Consider the following 14,386-nt stretch of genomic DNA (forward strand, 5'->3'; position numbering starts at 1 on the left):
CTTGTCCATAGAGTTGATGATAGGTCTTTCTAGTCTCCATAGCGTTTTACTTTGGCCACGATTCTTGCCTCTGAGTATATCGGGCATGACTACTTCGAAGATTGCTTGGGTAATTGCCGGGATGAAATTCCACATTCTTCTGTGTCCATGCTGCCAACAAGAAGAGGATTTATGTTGCTTTAGTTCGAATATCAGAGAGGCTTCAAAATTCGGACTGCATGTAACATCCACTCCCCTTTCTTTCATAGAATCGGATATTTCCAATGCATGCACTGAATAAGTCAGAAATCGCATCCATTTCTTATCCTATCTCACAAATTCGATTCATTTATCCAAACCTCGAGCTTTGATAAATCGGTTTATTTGTTCCCTTGTAAGCTTTTCATTGTAGTGTTCTTGAGCTTCATAAAATGATATCATTTCTTGCGTGCAATCAACAATCGCTTCGACATCAATAGTACTTTCAGCAAGCCAACTTGCCAATTTTTGCACTTTCGTTCTCCCTCCTTGCCTCTCAGGAGTTCCGCCTTTCGCTTGACCAGCGGTCGTTAATGCAGCTTGGGCGGCACTTGCAATATTGCTAGCCGAGGAACCACTAGCAGATTGAATTCCAGTTGCATTTGGGCGAAGTACGAGCGCTAGAAGAATAGCCATAATTGCAATAGTATGTGGTGCGTAAAATAGAGGTAAATCCGTCATGTAATGATCATTTACAATAGACCAAGCGAGATTGGATTCTTCTGCTGTTAGGGAGAAAGTCCCTTGAAGAGCAGTCAAACTCCTATAAGGATGATGGACAATCATTTGTGAACTCATTTCGGAGATCAAAAAGAATTCACATTCCCCAAGCCTCGAAGTATCATTACTGAAATATTCTAGTATCGTCATTAGCGAGTTCGGTGATTGTAATGTCCACGATTGAAGGTACGAGGAAACATACCAGGCCATAATCCTCTACCTTCACTAACCACAAGTCTGATATGATGTGGACATTCTTCCATTTTACATGCCAAATATACTGCTGTTGCCAGAACTAAATATGGGTTCGTTTTCCGAATTTCGACCTTTGAGTAAAATCGACGAATGTATAATTGTGCCGTGGCCATTGCTTGCTGTCGCACGCCGAGACGTTTTCCAAGTCGAGTCATTTCTGCATTGAAACATCAATCATTTATCCCTCCAAACAATCTGCAATGGTTCATACGTTGATTAAAATATATGCTCAGATGTCTGAGTTGTGGCAGAGGATATGCTTGTACAAGAGCTTGATCTTCATCTTCGAGTTTGGATCGTAAATCCTCCAATTGTTCTCGTGTGAATTGCCAGTGTTTTCGTTGACTTGACTATTGAAAGATTAGCTTCTTTCCCAAGGATGACTTTTCAACAAATGTAACTCACTTCCCAGTAGTTGGCAGCCATCGCAAATAGCTTGAAGGCAAAATGATTTCTCCGTTGATGCTTCGGACTCGATATCTCCAAAAGGGTCAAAGAAGAGGCACTAACCTATCCCAAAGCTCAATGAAATGTAGAGAAATCACAATTCGTTCACTTTCTTTAAAGATAATCCTTCAAGAGTATATCTTGATCGATGTAGGATTGTGAATGAGGATGAGGATACAACTCTCCCGAGGCCGAGACTTACGATAGCTCCAAGGCTGACAAGGCTGACTGTCATTGATTGAGGATCTACATCGGGAACCCTGCCCCTACTACGGTAGTGTGATACAACCAATCAAGCATTTCTCATTGGTCAAGCTTAATCTTTTGACGGAATCTTGGAAGTTTGCGCTCTGAATTATTATTGAAACTTCACTTCTATGCTGCCTCACTTCGCATTAAAACTTTGATATGGTATGAAAGTCGAAGAAGAATATGCTCGCTCGTTCGCATCGATGATAACCATATATCCTCAAATTTTGATCAGTTCATTGATCAATTACTATACGATATGATTGCGAAATCATAACCCCACGGCCGCAACTTAACAAAGATATCATGAAGCTATCAAAAGTAGCCGCAGTAGCAGAAACCCAAAATGCTCGCGACGAGAGGGTTGAGCAGTTATGGAGAAAATTAGACACAAATCAGAAAGGGGAGATTAATTTGCAAGAGCTTCAAAAGGGGCTGCGGAAGATTGATCACCCATTGAAGAATGCCGGTGATATGCTAAGAGACGCAGTAAAGGCTATGGATAAGAATGGAGATGAAGTTATTCAATATGATGGTATGGACCTTTGAGAAAATCTATACCCAACATCACTCCGTCGGCTTGCAGCTTGCATATATCCTTACTAATTCTTTCCTCCTCCAGAATTTCGAACTTTCGTCGAGAAAACCGAAAAAGAGTTGTTCGTCCTCTTCCAAGGCATTGATAGGGATAATGATAATAGATTGGATAAAGATGAATTGCAAGTTGCATTCAAGAAAGCTGGACTTACTATTTCGAAATCTAAATTAGACCTATTCTTCGAAGAGGTTGATATGAATCATGATGTTTGTACCAAAATTACCGTCTTGAAAATCTACCATTGACCATTTTCTAACTTTACTTCAAGGGATTTATAACATTCGATGAATGGAGGTTAGTACTGTCACTTCTCTTATGTCGAGTGAATGAACCATACCAGATGATGTTGATCTCTCACCAAACTTTCATTCTGTATGGTTGCTATGTAGCCGCTAAAAACCCCGGCGAACCGTTGAAACTACCTAGTACTGGTAGCCATGTTATGACCATATGTTTTCTAAACTTCGAAATCATCAACTCATCTGAAAGTTAATCTGTCCTAATTAATGTTTTTTTTTAGAAACTTCTTACTATTTTTACCTACTACAGCTTCTACCCAACCTTTAAAGGCCGTACTGTCATATTATCAGTCTGCAGTAGCTGTGAACGCCGAGGGCGATACTTCAATTCGAGAAGACACACTCGAAGGCTTAGGTACCAAAACAAATTTTCTTAAGCTTCTTTTTGGGGCAGTCATTAGTATCGCAGAATCGCATCGTGGCCGAACTCCTACAATTCAAATTGAAGAAGCATCTTCACCCACTTCTTCTCACAACCAAACCGCAGACATGGCCATTACAAATGTACAAGCGATCAGTTCTATTGACTCTGTTGATGATGTATATGACCACATTGTCGACCCACTTCATCCACGTGCTGAAACCATGGCCAATGTTATGAGGAGACGTCGGCCAGAGCTGACCCACGAAGTTCCTAAAAAGTTAGAGTCATCAGAGAGATCAAGACTGACGGAGATATTACCTGATCCAGGCTACTTCGCGGCGGGTGCTATCGCCGGAATTTTCTCTCGTACAGCAACAGCTCCCATAGATCGATTGAAAGTTTACCTCATCGCCAATGTCTCTGCAAAAAGTGCACCTCTCGAAGCTGCGAAACAGGGAAACCCGGCTGCAGCTGTCAAAATGGCCGGACAACCTATAATCCTTGCTATCAAGGAGCTTTGGAAAGTAGGCGGTATGCGTAGCTTATTCGCTGGTATGTTTATCCCATTGTTTATTCTTACCACAAACTGACAAATAAATAGGTAACGGCTTAAATGTCATAAAAGTTATGCCTGAAAGTGCTATCAAATTTGGCTCCTTTGAAGCTGCGAAAAAACACCTGGCTCAATTGGAGGGACATGGTAATTCTAAGAAGATTAACCCTTATTCAAAGTTTGTTGCTGGTGGTTTCGCTGGAATAATGTCTCAGTAAGTACTTGTATTCAAGTCACATGAAACAACTACTAATTCTTGATCGCAGATTGGTTGTCTATCCGATTGATACCTTAAAGTTCCGGTGAGATGCCCTTCCCACCCCTTGTAATCTGAATATTGAACTCATTCGTGTCTAGAATGCAATGTGAAACTGTTGCTGGTGGCCTTCGTGGAAATGCCCTTATTGCCGCCACTGCGAAACAAATGTATAAACAAGGTGGAATTCCATTCGCATATAGAGGTTTGACAATGGGGTTGGTTGGCATGTTCCCCTATTCCGCTATTGATCTTGCTACGTTTGAAACATTAAAGGGGTACGTGGCACGTCGAAATATGAAGCGCTTTGGATATAGTGAAGCAGATGCCATGCCAGGACCGATAGCCACAGGCGCCATTGGCGCATTCTCGGGAGCATTCGGCGCAAGCATTGTCTATCCAATCAATCTCCTCCGTACTCGATTACAAGCTCAAGGCACAGTCCTACACCCTCCAACTTATACTGGCATTGTGGATGTTGCACAGAAGACTCTTAAAAATGAAGGATTTCGTGGTTTGTACAAGGGTCTTGCGCCAAATCTATTCAAGGTCGTACCTGCTGTCAGTATCACATACGTCGTCTACGAACAAGCCAAAAAGACTATGGCCTTAAATTAGAAGCGCTCGACCTACTCGGCTTACTTGACACACTAATTCGTGTCTGTGTCGCATTCTGAGTTTCACATATTATATCCCGCAGGATTCAGTTGAAGGGGTTCTAGCAAGGGATCGGTTCCACAGTAACAATATTCTGTTATCTAAAAATGACCGAAATCAATAGTCGATTATATGAATCAGGCTCAGGTCTGTACCAAAATAACAACAAAGTAAAATCCGCAAATCGTTTTCATGTTTCGGTTTTTATGTCCTACACACCAGTACCCTAACGGCATTTCCACCTTCCATCATTTGATACCACTGTTGCCGGGCAGCATCTTTAGAACCATACCAAATTTTCTTTCCTTTATCAGCGTTAAGAGAACAGATCTGCATAAAACTGGCGTTAAAATTTACATTTTTTTCCTTTGTCATCCACAACTCGGCGTTTTAAGGAATGGAGATATACCTATGGATGGTAGGATTTATGATATATTTGCAGGTATACATTGCAAACTAGATGTGGTGTACTGATTCTGTATGCGCGTGGAAGTGGATGGAGTGAAAGGAGCCAGGGGAAGAGTAGAATGGTGTCCTAGATTTGTGCATATTGCGTTTGGGTTTTGTATCATGGTGATGATACATACATAACTCGGTACATTACATATGTATGTATGTAATTGTTTGCGGGTATATTGAGAATGAAAAAACTTACCTGCCCATGTATATATAATATGGTATGATAATTTGTGTGTGTAAATGAGGTGATCTGATGTGGTGTTGTTCGACGTGATGGTGAACCAGTCGGGAATGTCTTGAGATGTGTGTGGTGTCGTTAATGAATGTGTGTGATGGAAGTCTGGGTATGTATGTATAGGTATGTATATGTATATGTATGGATTGAGGAATGGGGAATGGGGTAAACGAGTGAGTGAGTGAGTGAGTGATTGATTGAGTTTTGGGAGATAAGAGTAGGCGTTTGTTGGGAGGGTTTGGAGGAGATTTATAGGATGAGGATGAGGGTAGGATGAGGATGAGTGATAGAGAGGAGATGGATGGTAGAGAGGGTGGGTATACGATATATGACATATATTTGGTAGATTTTAGGTTTAGGTTTCAGGGCTGGTGTTTGTGCTGGTATTGGTATTGGGAGTATCGGATTGGGAGAAGTAGATAGAGGAGAAGTGAGTTGGGGACGGGGGGTGAAGTTGAAGTTGAAATTGAAGTTGAAGGAGATGATTTAGTTTTAGGATTTGAATTGGAGTTTGAAATTAGATTCAAAGATTCAAAGATTCAAAGATTCAAAGATTCAAAGATTCAAAGATTCAAAGATTCAAAGATTCAAAGATGAACAATCTGGAAGGAAAGATAGAGCTTGAGATTGCAATTATAGAATTATAAAGTTAGAGTAAATGAAGATGATGAAGAAGAAGAAGAAGAAGAAGAAAACAAAACAAAATCGAGACAAGAAAGGGGTAAAAAACACATAAGCGGGTTTTACAATACATACAAACTCGAGGCGAGCTACCTACCACCATACCTAGGTGCGTAGCTATCACAGAGATATTATATATTATATATTATACATCATATATTTTATATTGCATATTGCATACTATTCCTCATATAGTCTCCATATGAATATTCATATAACATACCTAGTATATAGATATCAACATGAACATCTCAAGTCAAGTAAGTAACTAAGAGAATCAGAATTCTGAGACCATAAATGTAGAGAAAATATATATATTGAACACAATCTTGCTAGGCTAGTTTATCAATCAACACCCCAGCTCCAAATATCAAGTGAAGATTTTCTTAAGATGTGGATGGATGTCGCTGGTAGGTAGGATGGAAGATGGGTAGCTATTCAATCCAATCCAATCCAATCCAAGCTAAGCTAGTTGTTGATGAGATTTCATGAGGGACAAAGTAAAGGTTTCTACAGAGAACTTGTCCTTCTTATTCCACTCACCCAGGCTTTCCCTTGTACTCCTTACTCCGATTCCTGCGCCTCTGTAATCGTCACGTTGCCTCCCATGGTCTGTCTGTCAAGGTTTGAAGTTTGTTCAATGCCGAGACCGAGAACGTCTTTCCTCCGCCCTACCGTCATCCATATTCGGAATCTACTTTAAAATAATGATTAATAAGACTAATATAATGATCAAAATCAGAATAATAGTCATCTGCATATTATCCTTCGCTTTCCTTGCCACGGTCCCCAAATTCTTTCGCGCTTTATCCAGTCTAGTCTGATGACGATCCACATGTCTATCCACTTCATCTAACATCTGTACATGTTCATCTAACTCATCACCGATTTGGATACTCAGTTCTCTCTGTCGACCAATACTTTCTCCAAGTCTATCAAGCGCCTCGTCTTGTTCAGCAAGCACTTGAGAATGATAGGCGTGTATTTGTTGGTTGTCGAGATGGCTTTGATCTGGGGGACCGGAGGGGTCATCACGGTAAGGAAAGAGTGCGGCGCGGGCGGGATCGGATGCTTCTTGGATGGAAGGAGAGTCGCTGAAGCGAACGGATTTGGGGGATGGAGCAACGGCAGAATTGCGTAAAGATTTTTTGAGGAAGGAGGATGAGGATCCCACGCGCGGACGTTCGGTTGCTCGGGCAAAATCGTTGGAGAGGGAGGGGTCATTGGGGTGTGAGAGGGTGGATGAAGTACTGGCGGTGGGATGACCGAGAAATTGAGAGGCTAGGTCGTCATATTGTGTTCGGAGGGTGTGTTCGGTTTCTTGGAGGGTAAGGGATTGACTAGCAGACTGTTAGTTGTGCGAAATTGAAATATATCATGCGCTGCGCAAGAGATATGTGATGCGCAAATGTAGCCCCAAGATTGACTTATTAGATGAAAGGAAATTGCCGGAATAATCTGATACGCCGTTCAAGAGATAGATCTAACATACGATGTCTCTCCTGCTTCTTCTAATCGTATCCTTTCGTTCGTTATATTCTCCAAACCTTCGCGTAAAGATTCCAACGACCGTGAAATATGACCATCTTGGGATGTAGGTTCCAAATTCAGGGAAATAGCACGTTGTCTTTCCAGTAATGATAATTTTATGTGATCCGCAAGTAGAAAGTATTGATTGGGATTGGTAGACATGATCGCGGCCTAGATAGTATCAAGATATACGAGCTCCGGAAAGCCGCAGAGTGTAGGAGTGGAGGATGAGATCAAGAGGAAGCAATGGTAGTGAAGATATCAGATATTGAATTGAAAAGAAGGTTTGGGTTGAATCATTCGATTGTTATTATATTTATTGGTATGATTGACGTGTGTCTGGTTTGCAATACTTTAATGCTCTGGGTAAGTTGTAAGTCGACGTTTTCATGGAATTGGATTACTTGGCCAGTCTTCTTATGGTCTCATCAAACATTATCAGCAACAACCAGTGGCAGCCCAAGGTTTCCTTCCCATGATGGTATATCCGATCCGAGAGGTTACCGAAAGGTTACCATATTGGGCACGTGAGAGATGTGTAGGGGTAATGTTGAGACCAGAGACGCAAAGTCGCATCTTCTGAAGCCAAAGACATCTCAACCACCACCAGCATAGGCATAACCATAACCATAACCATAAACCACAACAATAACAATAACGAACTGTGACAAGAGGTTCTCACCAGACACTTTCACGTACGTCTATTCAAAAAGTGGCATTTGGATTTATCATAAACATCTTTGCCGGCGCAAGACTTCTTCTCTTCTCTTTTCTTCTCTTTCCTTTCTTTAATCCAAGCCTTATTTCAAAAGTACAGTACTCTCTCTGTAAGGTCAATCAATCAATAAATTCCATCCAATATCTGCGACAATCCCCAATTCCAACAACTCACGTGGTCCAATATTGCTGTCATCGTCAACAAAAGATCAAAGATAACTTTTTAAATGCTTTCAATTCCAAAAGAACCTTCCTGGCTTCAAATTCATCCACAATACTTTAAAGTTTAATAGAGATTTGCGTTGCATTTTGTTTGATTAATTCTCGATTGATCAATTAATCCATTTGGTCGTCTCCATAGCTGAGTCAACATGCCTCCACCGAATACTCCAACAAATGGAGCTGCTACACCTGTCTCACACATTTCTCGACCAAACACTCCGCCCAACAATATCTTCATTTTTGAAGGTTACGATCCTGCTACAACTCACATTGGCTTTGCTTACTATCCACCTCAATCGGAAGTTACACAACCGGTCCTTCACGTTCCAAATAATACTCCGGCTTCCAGTATTCATTCCTCGCCCGAAAACTCCTACTATTCACGATCTCGTCGTGCAACTTTACTAGATCGAGGAATCATGGAAGTCATTGGAGAAGAAGAACGAGATCGACGCGATGAAGATACTATCGATTATCGTGCGGTTGACTATGTAAATACTCCCGACCAAAACCTCATGTGTCCAATTTGTCGCGTTCCTTTGGTTGATCCAGTCACCATTCATTGCGATCATACTTTCTGTAGAGATTGTATTACTCAAGCTCTGGCTGTTACGGAAAAATGTCCCATGGACCGTTATCCAATTTCACGCAATGATCCACTTCGTCAATCTAATAGAATTATTGTTCAACAAGTCAACGATTTGATGATTGTTTGTCCAAGTTGCGAAACTCATCTCCAACGATCGAAACTTCGCAATCATCTCGCTATTCATTGCAAGGAAGTTGAAATCGCGTGTTTGGATCCTGATTGCAAGCAACTTATCAAGAGACTCCACCAACCAAAGGGTTGTCTTCATTATGATTCTTTCTGTCCTTACTGTGATGAGACTTTGCAGGCGAAGGATATGGAGGAACATTGCGAGTCTAAATGCACATTCCGTCATGTCAATTGCGGTCAATGTGGAGGAGAAATCTTACGCATCAAGGAGTCAGAACATATTGATCAATGTCCAGAAGGCACTGTACAATGTCAATGGTCAGAGTTTGGTTGCGATCATGAGTGTAAGAGAAAGGATATTGATGATCACAAAAACAAGTGTGAGCTTAGGAGATTGGGTCCATGGGCAGCAAAAATGCAAGCCGACAATAAAGTCAAGAGTGAAAAGATTGATCGATTTGAGCGTAAGATTAAGCACCTCGAGAATTGTATTAGTGACAATGGAAATTTCGATCGAGCCGATGCGACGGCACCTTCTCTTGCAGGATTATCAATGACGGACGATTCCTACGAAACACCTAATACTTATCTTCTCTCAGTCGTTGAGTCTCAACAAAGCAGAATTAACGCTCTTACTGCTAGTATCGCCGAAATGGAAGCTCGTCAAAGCGTTATGCTTTTGAACGAAACTATTCCATTGAAAGATCAAATCGTCGAACTTCGCAATACAATAAGCACACTCAATATGTATGTTCGTTGGCTTTTGAATGTTCGCAGAGGAGAAGGTCAACGACGCAGCTTCGGTAATGGTGCTGGTAGTAGTAGTGGAGGTGGTGCCAGTAGTCCTGATGATAATAATGGTGGGGCAGGACCAAGTTCCGGTGGTGCTAGTATCGGAAGACGTTTAAGCGATCATATTAGGGAGGGAGGCACGAAACTTTGAGTTTGTGGTGAAGTACGTGAAAGGATGGATGGACGGGTGGATGGATAAATGGGAAAGCGCATTTGGAGTATGGATGAGCAACGATTGATGAGCAAATGACACTGCATTGCATGGATGGGATTGGGATGGCTGGTAGGATTTATGTTTTTTGTGATTTTGATTTCTGGTTTTGATTCGATGCGAAAGATATCTGGATGAATGGAAGGCGTACTAATAATTGAGTGTGGAAATTTTTGATAATAGGAGTTTTTTGGATTTTTGTAATCTTAGGAAGGTGGGGGAGGGGGGTGTTGGATGGATGAATTGATGAGCGGGGTGAAATTGGAATGAGGAAGGTGGTTTGGGGAGAGGGAGGAGGGGGGGGAAGTGGAATGGATCAGTCATTGGCAGAAAATGATAGAGTGAGGACTTTCAGGCGGAATGACCAAGTCTGCTTGAAGGTCGTGTCAGGGGAAATACTTATCTGCTTGGGTAGGTAGTATGTACTCTATCTCCATTAGATTAATCGATCTTAATTTATGATATGATGAATGAATGAATCGATGGATCTTGATTATGATATAGTTAGTCACCGTCACCGTGAAATATGAAACATGAAATGTGAAATGCGCGGTATATGGAATATAGAATTTTCTTGTGTAAATGTATCGGGCTCTTTGTATGCTTACTCTGTACTCTGTACTCTGTACTTTGCAACTTTTTTGGGGATTGGGGGGGAGGGGTACTTGAGGAAATTTTATACATTCTAGTTTTCTTGTTTGAAGAGGGAGATTTTTAGGGATGTGGATGGGTGGAGGGGTGGATGGGTGGATGGAGATGAGAGATGAGAGATGGATATGGAGATTGTGTGTTTTGGGGATGGAGTTGGGGATGGAGTTGGGATTAAAGTTTGGATGGAAGAGGTGTAAGAGGTAGATGTGGGAGATGAGAAATATGAGGAGGAGGAGGAGAAGAAGGAAGAGAAGAAAGGAGAAAATTCTTGGGAAGAAAACGAGCACCGCAAATACAATCTTCTTTCCATGGAAAAGGAAATAGAAAAGGGAAATGAAAAGAGTACAAAAAAGTGCGGGAAATCCTAACTAATTTCTTCAAGATAGGATAGGTAGGATAGGTAGATATCCATCTCGCAATTACTTGCGAGGAATCGAAAACAAGGAAAACGCGGTTGTCATATCGTTTGTATGTGCTTTTTGGGGGGTGGGGATGTATTCTATAGTGTTGAAATAGGTAGGTAGGTAGGTAGGTAGGCAGAGGAATTTATGAGGATAGGTAAGATTTACATCTTTTGGGGGTTTTAATTTCTTGGTTCTTGAGTGTCGTTCCGAAATGCTTGTTTTCGCCCTTCTCCTCGCTTCAAAAATGTATGAAACATTGGGTCGAAACATTGGGTCGAAACATTGGGTCGAAACATCATTCCTTTCCTATGGATAGATCCCGATGACCTCTTTGCGCAATCAGCAATGAAAATTTTAGTCTCATCTTCCTTGTCGTTCAGGTCGATTAGTGTATTGTAATGATCGCAGCGCCATCGGTTTCGTTATTCCAGTATGTATTGATTTGTGTTCTTGTCGAAATCTTCATCTTTTTCTCCTCTCCTCCATGAGAAATCTGGAAACCGGCAAGGAAATATTTCTATCGAATTGCGAATCGGAGTCCTGTTGTTTCAAGGTTTTTTTCAAAGCTTTTATCTCGTCTACGGGTTCTTCTTGTGGGTGCCGTGGAAGTAGTTTTAAGTACTCGATTGGTATGAAACTGTTGGAGACGTGGCCGGATTTCTTTGATTTTTTTTGGATGATTAGGAGGGAAGGGTTGGAGGGAAGGGTTGGAGGGGAGTAGATTGCGCCGAGTAGAAGTGGAAGTGTGAATGAGGGCTTCTTTAGGAGATTGAGATGATGAGTTATTCTAAGTTATTTGTGGATTAGTGATGGGTAAGTAAAGGGATACCGTAGGGTGGGAGATTGACGGATAGGATTAAGGAGATGCTGAGGCATGGGACTCTAGAGTGAATGAGAGACCTGAGGAGTGAGATGTGAAGATGGAGAAGGACTTGGGAAGGGATTGTAGAAAGTATGCCATTTTTGACAACTGGCTTTGGACTCTGAAAGCTATAGAGTGAGTGCTATTTCGGTTCGCTTTCAGTTGTCTGAATAAATTTATTTCATGGTGTGGTGGGAAGGAAGAATATTTCCAGCGTCGTGGAATCAATAGGTAACATGTCAAGATCAATTGCTTGAGATATACACGGCTCATGGATCTCGAGTAGACGGACCAAGAGATTGCCGCTCCAATTCGATGCCGCTAATACATAGGATAGACAATGGTGCTTTGAATTATAAAGTGAGCCAATTACTTGATTTGCGCATGTGCTTCTACATTGACTTCAAGATATCCTAACATATGCGATAACGGTATCATTATATCTTCTATCCAGGAATTAAAATTGGAATCTGTGAATGAAAAAGTCTGAATGAAAGGAGTGACATGGTAGATTTCGAAAGATTCTAGTTCCCCTAATCACAACTTCCAAATTATCAGGTTCCTGAGTGATAAATGTGTTTCTCTGAAGGTTCAACATGAAGAGCAAATGTTATGTATGGTAATTGCCCCGTGTCTTAAAACTTATCGCCCATAAAAACCGATAATACCATCATGAGTTGAGACGGAGGCCTGATGGGAGACGCGCAGTCGCCACTCGATTTGGATAATAACTGGGCTTGGTTGATCTTGTCAAAAATATACTGAGTTACGTGCAAACTGTCTCTCAGTAGCAACAATTTGAGTCTTGAGGTGTGAATAATATTAAAAGTGTAACAGTACTACATTCTTTCAACCTCGCTCGCACCGGTTTTCTTCTCATCTCTTCCCTAGCCTAGTATTGTTATCTTTCAGCCGTTTTAGACGCTGATGGAGCAGTACCCAACTTGCGGAATTCCAAGCGGCTGATAATCTGGGGATCAAACCCGCATATCGCGAATCAATACCCGTAACCTCATTTATACTCTCTAGGCTTGATAAGTATCTGTACCTAAGAAATTACACAGGCGATAATGCGGGGGTAAAGATCGGATCGCTTAAGTGGGTCAGACACTTACTGAGGCCGATAACGCGCATTCGGCATAAACCCTAAAAATAGATTTCTGCCTAATGAAAAAAGAAATTTTAGAATCTGTATAGTGTGTTTATAGAAATCTAATAAAGAAAAATAGAATTCAATCTTATTAAAGATTTTTTGTGAAATAAATTATATTATTGAATAGTCTTTAGAGTTAATTCTATTAATCTATTTTTAAAATTCATTTCGAAATTTTCTATAAAAAATGTATTAATATTTAAAATCTATCTTCAAATAGTTTTCCTTATAATACATAAACTACTTTAGAATAAACGAAATAAATAAACAAATTTAATAAGAATTCCTTATCTCAAGCTTAATAAGAATTCCTTATCGAGCTTATCTCAGCTTATCTTATCTCAAGCTTATTTAATTTGTATAACTAATATAGCTTTAGTTAGATTCTATAATATTAAATAAAAGAATTTAATTCAATACACAACTTTAAAGAAATTAATAAAATAAAAGAAAAAGAGATTTGATTATTAATTAGAATTAAAGAAATCGATTGGTGTATTTCTTTTTGAATTATCTCAAAAATTAAAATTTATATTCAATTCTAACTATTTTTATTATACTTAGGAATCTGTTTTATTTTGATATCTTAATTATTAGGCTCAATGACTAATCAAACCTTGAATAATATTATCAATATTAAACAGAATATTTTAATTCAGTATACAACCCTAAAGAAATTGATAAAATGGAAAGGAAAGAGATATTATTATTAATTAGAATTCAAGGAATTGATTGATATAATTACTTTTAAATTATCTCAAAAAATAAAATTTATATTTAATTTAATAATACTTAAAGAACAAAAGACTGAATATCAAAATTAGATCTTTTTCAATTTTATTAGGAATATTTTCATATTAAATTTAAATTTCAATTTTTGAGATAATTTAAAAGTAATTATATCAATCGATTCCTTGAATTCTAATTAATAATAATATCTCTTTCCTTTTCATTTTATCAATTTTTTTTAGGGTTGTGTACTGAATTAAAATATTCTTATTCTTAAATACACACCACTAAATTCTAAATTAGATTTTAGCTTAGGCAGAAATCTATTTTTGGGGTTTATGCCAAATGCGCGTTATCGGCCTCAGTACACTGGTGCCAATACTATTCTAGAAACTATCTTTAGCCTCAAGGTGTCAAATTATTTACACCGGGTATCTAATTTCTCTCGGCAGAGATTTGATTGTCGCGGATTTTGCTGCTGCCTGCAATGGGAAGAAATACAATGACGAAATTGAAATAGGAGTGGGATGATCGGAGGAAAAGATGGATAATGTCTGGCTTTTAACAATCCCACTATAAATATTTTCAATGGGAAGCTATACTGCT

The 14,386-nt window shown here is 39.8% G+C and overlaps 4 protein-coding genes across 4 annotated transcripts; 2 read left to right on the forward strand and 2 right to left on the reverse strand.

The window, feature by feature from the left end:
- Positions 1–324: 324 nt before the first annotated feature.
- Positions 325–1,419, reverse strand: EAE98_010269 (uncharacterized protein; the record flags this gene model as incomplete). Its single annotated transcript, XM_038957890.1, has 4 exons — positions 325–875; positions 941–1,150; positions 1,205–1,343; positions 1,399–1,419. 4 exons carry the CDS (start codon positions 1,417–1,419, stop codon positions 325–327), a joined length of 921 nt encoding a protein of 306 aa, XP_038805682.1.
- A 393-nt stretch (positions 1,420–1,812) lies between these two features.
- Positions 1,813–5,126, forward strand: EAE98_010270 (uncharacterized protein). Its single transcript, XM_038957891.1, has 7 exons — positions 1,813–2,224; positions 2,312–2,493; positions 2,556–2,581; positions 2,808–3,502; positions 3,552–3,717; positions 3,770–3,805; positions 3,861–5,126. Exons 1-7 carry the CDS (start codon positions 1,996–1,998, stop codon positions 4,375–4,377), a joined length of 1,851 nt encoding a protein of 616 aa, XP_038805683.1. The 5' UTR covers positions 1,813–1,995; the 3' UTR covers positions 4,378–5,126.
- A 1,359-nt stretch (positions 5,127–6,485) lies between these two features.
- EAE98_010271 (uncharacterized protein) lies at positions 6,486–7,483 on the reverse strand (the record flags this gene model as incomplete). The annotated part of the gene is made up of 2 exons (XM_038957892.1): positions 6,486–7,131; positions 7,284–7,483. The coding sequence occupies 2 exons, from the start codon at positions 7,481–7,483 to the stop codon at positions 6,486–6,488; spliced, it is 846 nt and encodes a 281-aa protein (XP_038805684.1).
- Positions 7,484–8,409: 926 nt separating this feature from the next.
- EAE98_010272 (uncharacterized protein) lies at positions 8,410–9,921 on the forward strand (the record flags this gene model as incomplete). Its single annotated transcript, XM_038957893.1, has 1 exon — positions 8,410–9,921. One exon carries the CDS (start codon positions 8,410–8,412, stop codon positions 9,919–9,921), a length of 1,512 nt encoding a protein of 503 aa, XP_038805685.1.
- Between the last annotated feature and the right edge of the window lie 4,465 nt (positions 9,922–14,386).

The sequence above is a fragment of the Botrytis deweyae genome (genome assembly GCF_014898535.1).
Source record: "Botrytis deweyae strain B1 chromosome Unknown BDEW_035, whole genome shotgun sequence".
NCBI classification, from domain to species: Eukaryota; Fungi; Ascomycota; class Leotiomycetes; order Helotiales; family Sclerotiniaceae; genus Botrytis; species Botrytis deweyae.

Excerpts from the sequence above, each read along its gene's own strand:
- EAE98_010270 (XM_038957891.1), top strand. The coding sequence starts at position 1,996 with ATGAAGCTATCAAAAGTAGCCGCAGTAGCAGAAACCCAAAATGCTCGC. Across the intron at positions 2,494-2,555 it reads AGGTTGATATGAATCATGAT|GGATTTATAACATTCGATGA; the intron begins GTTTGTACCAAA and ends CTTTACTTCAAG. Across the intron at positions 2,582-2,807 it reads ATAACATTCGATGAATGGAG|AAACTTCTTACTATTTTTAC; the intron begins GTTAGTACTGTC and ends GTTTTTTTTTAG.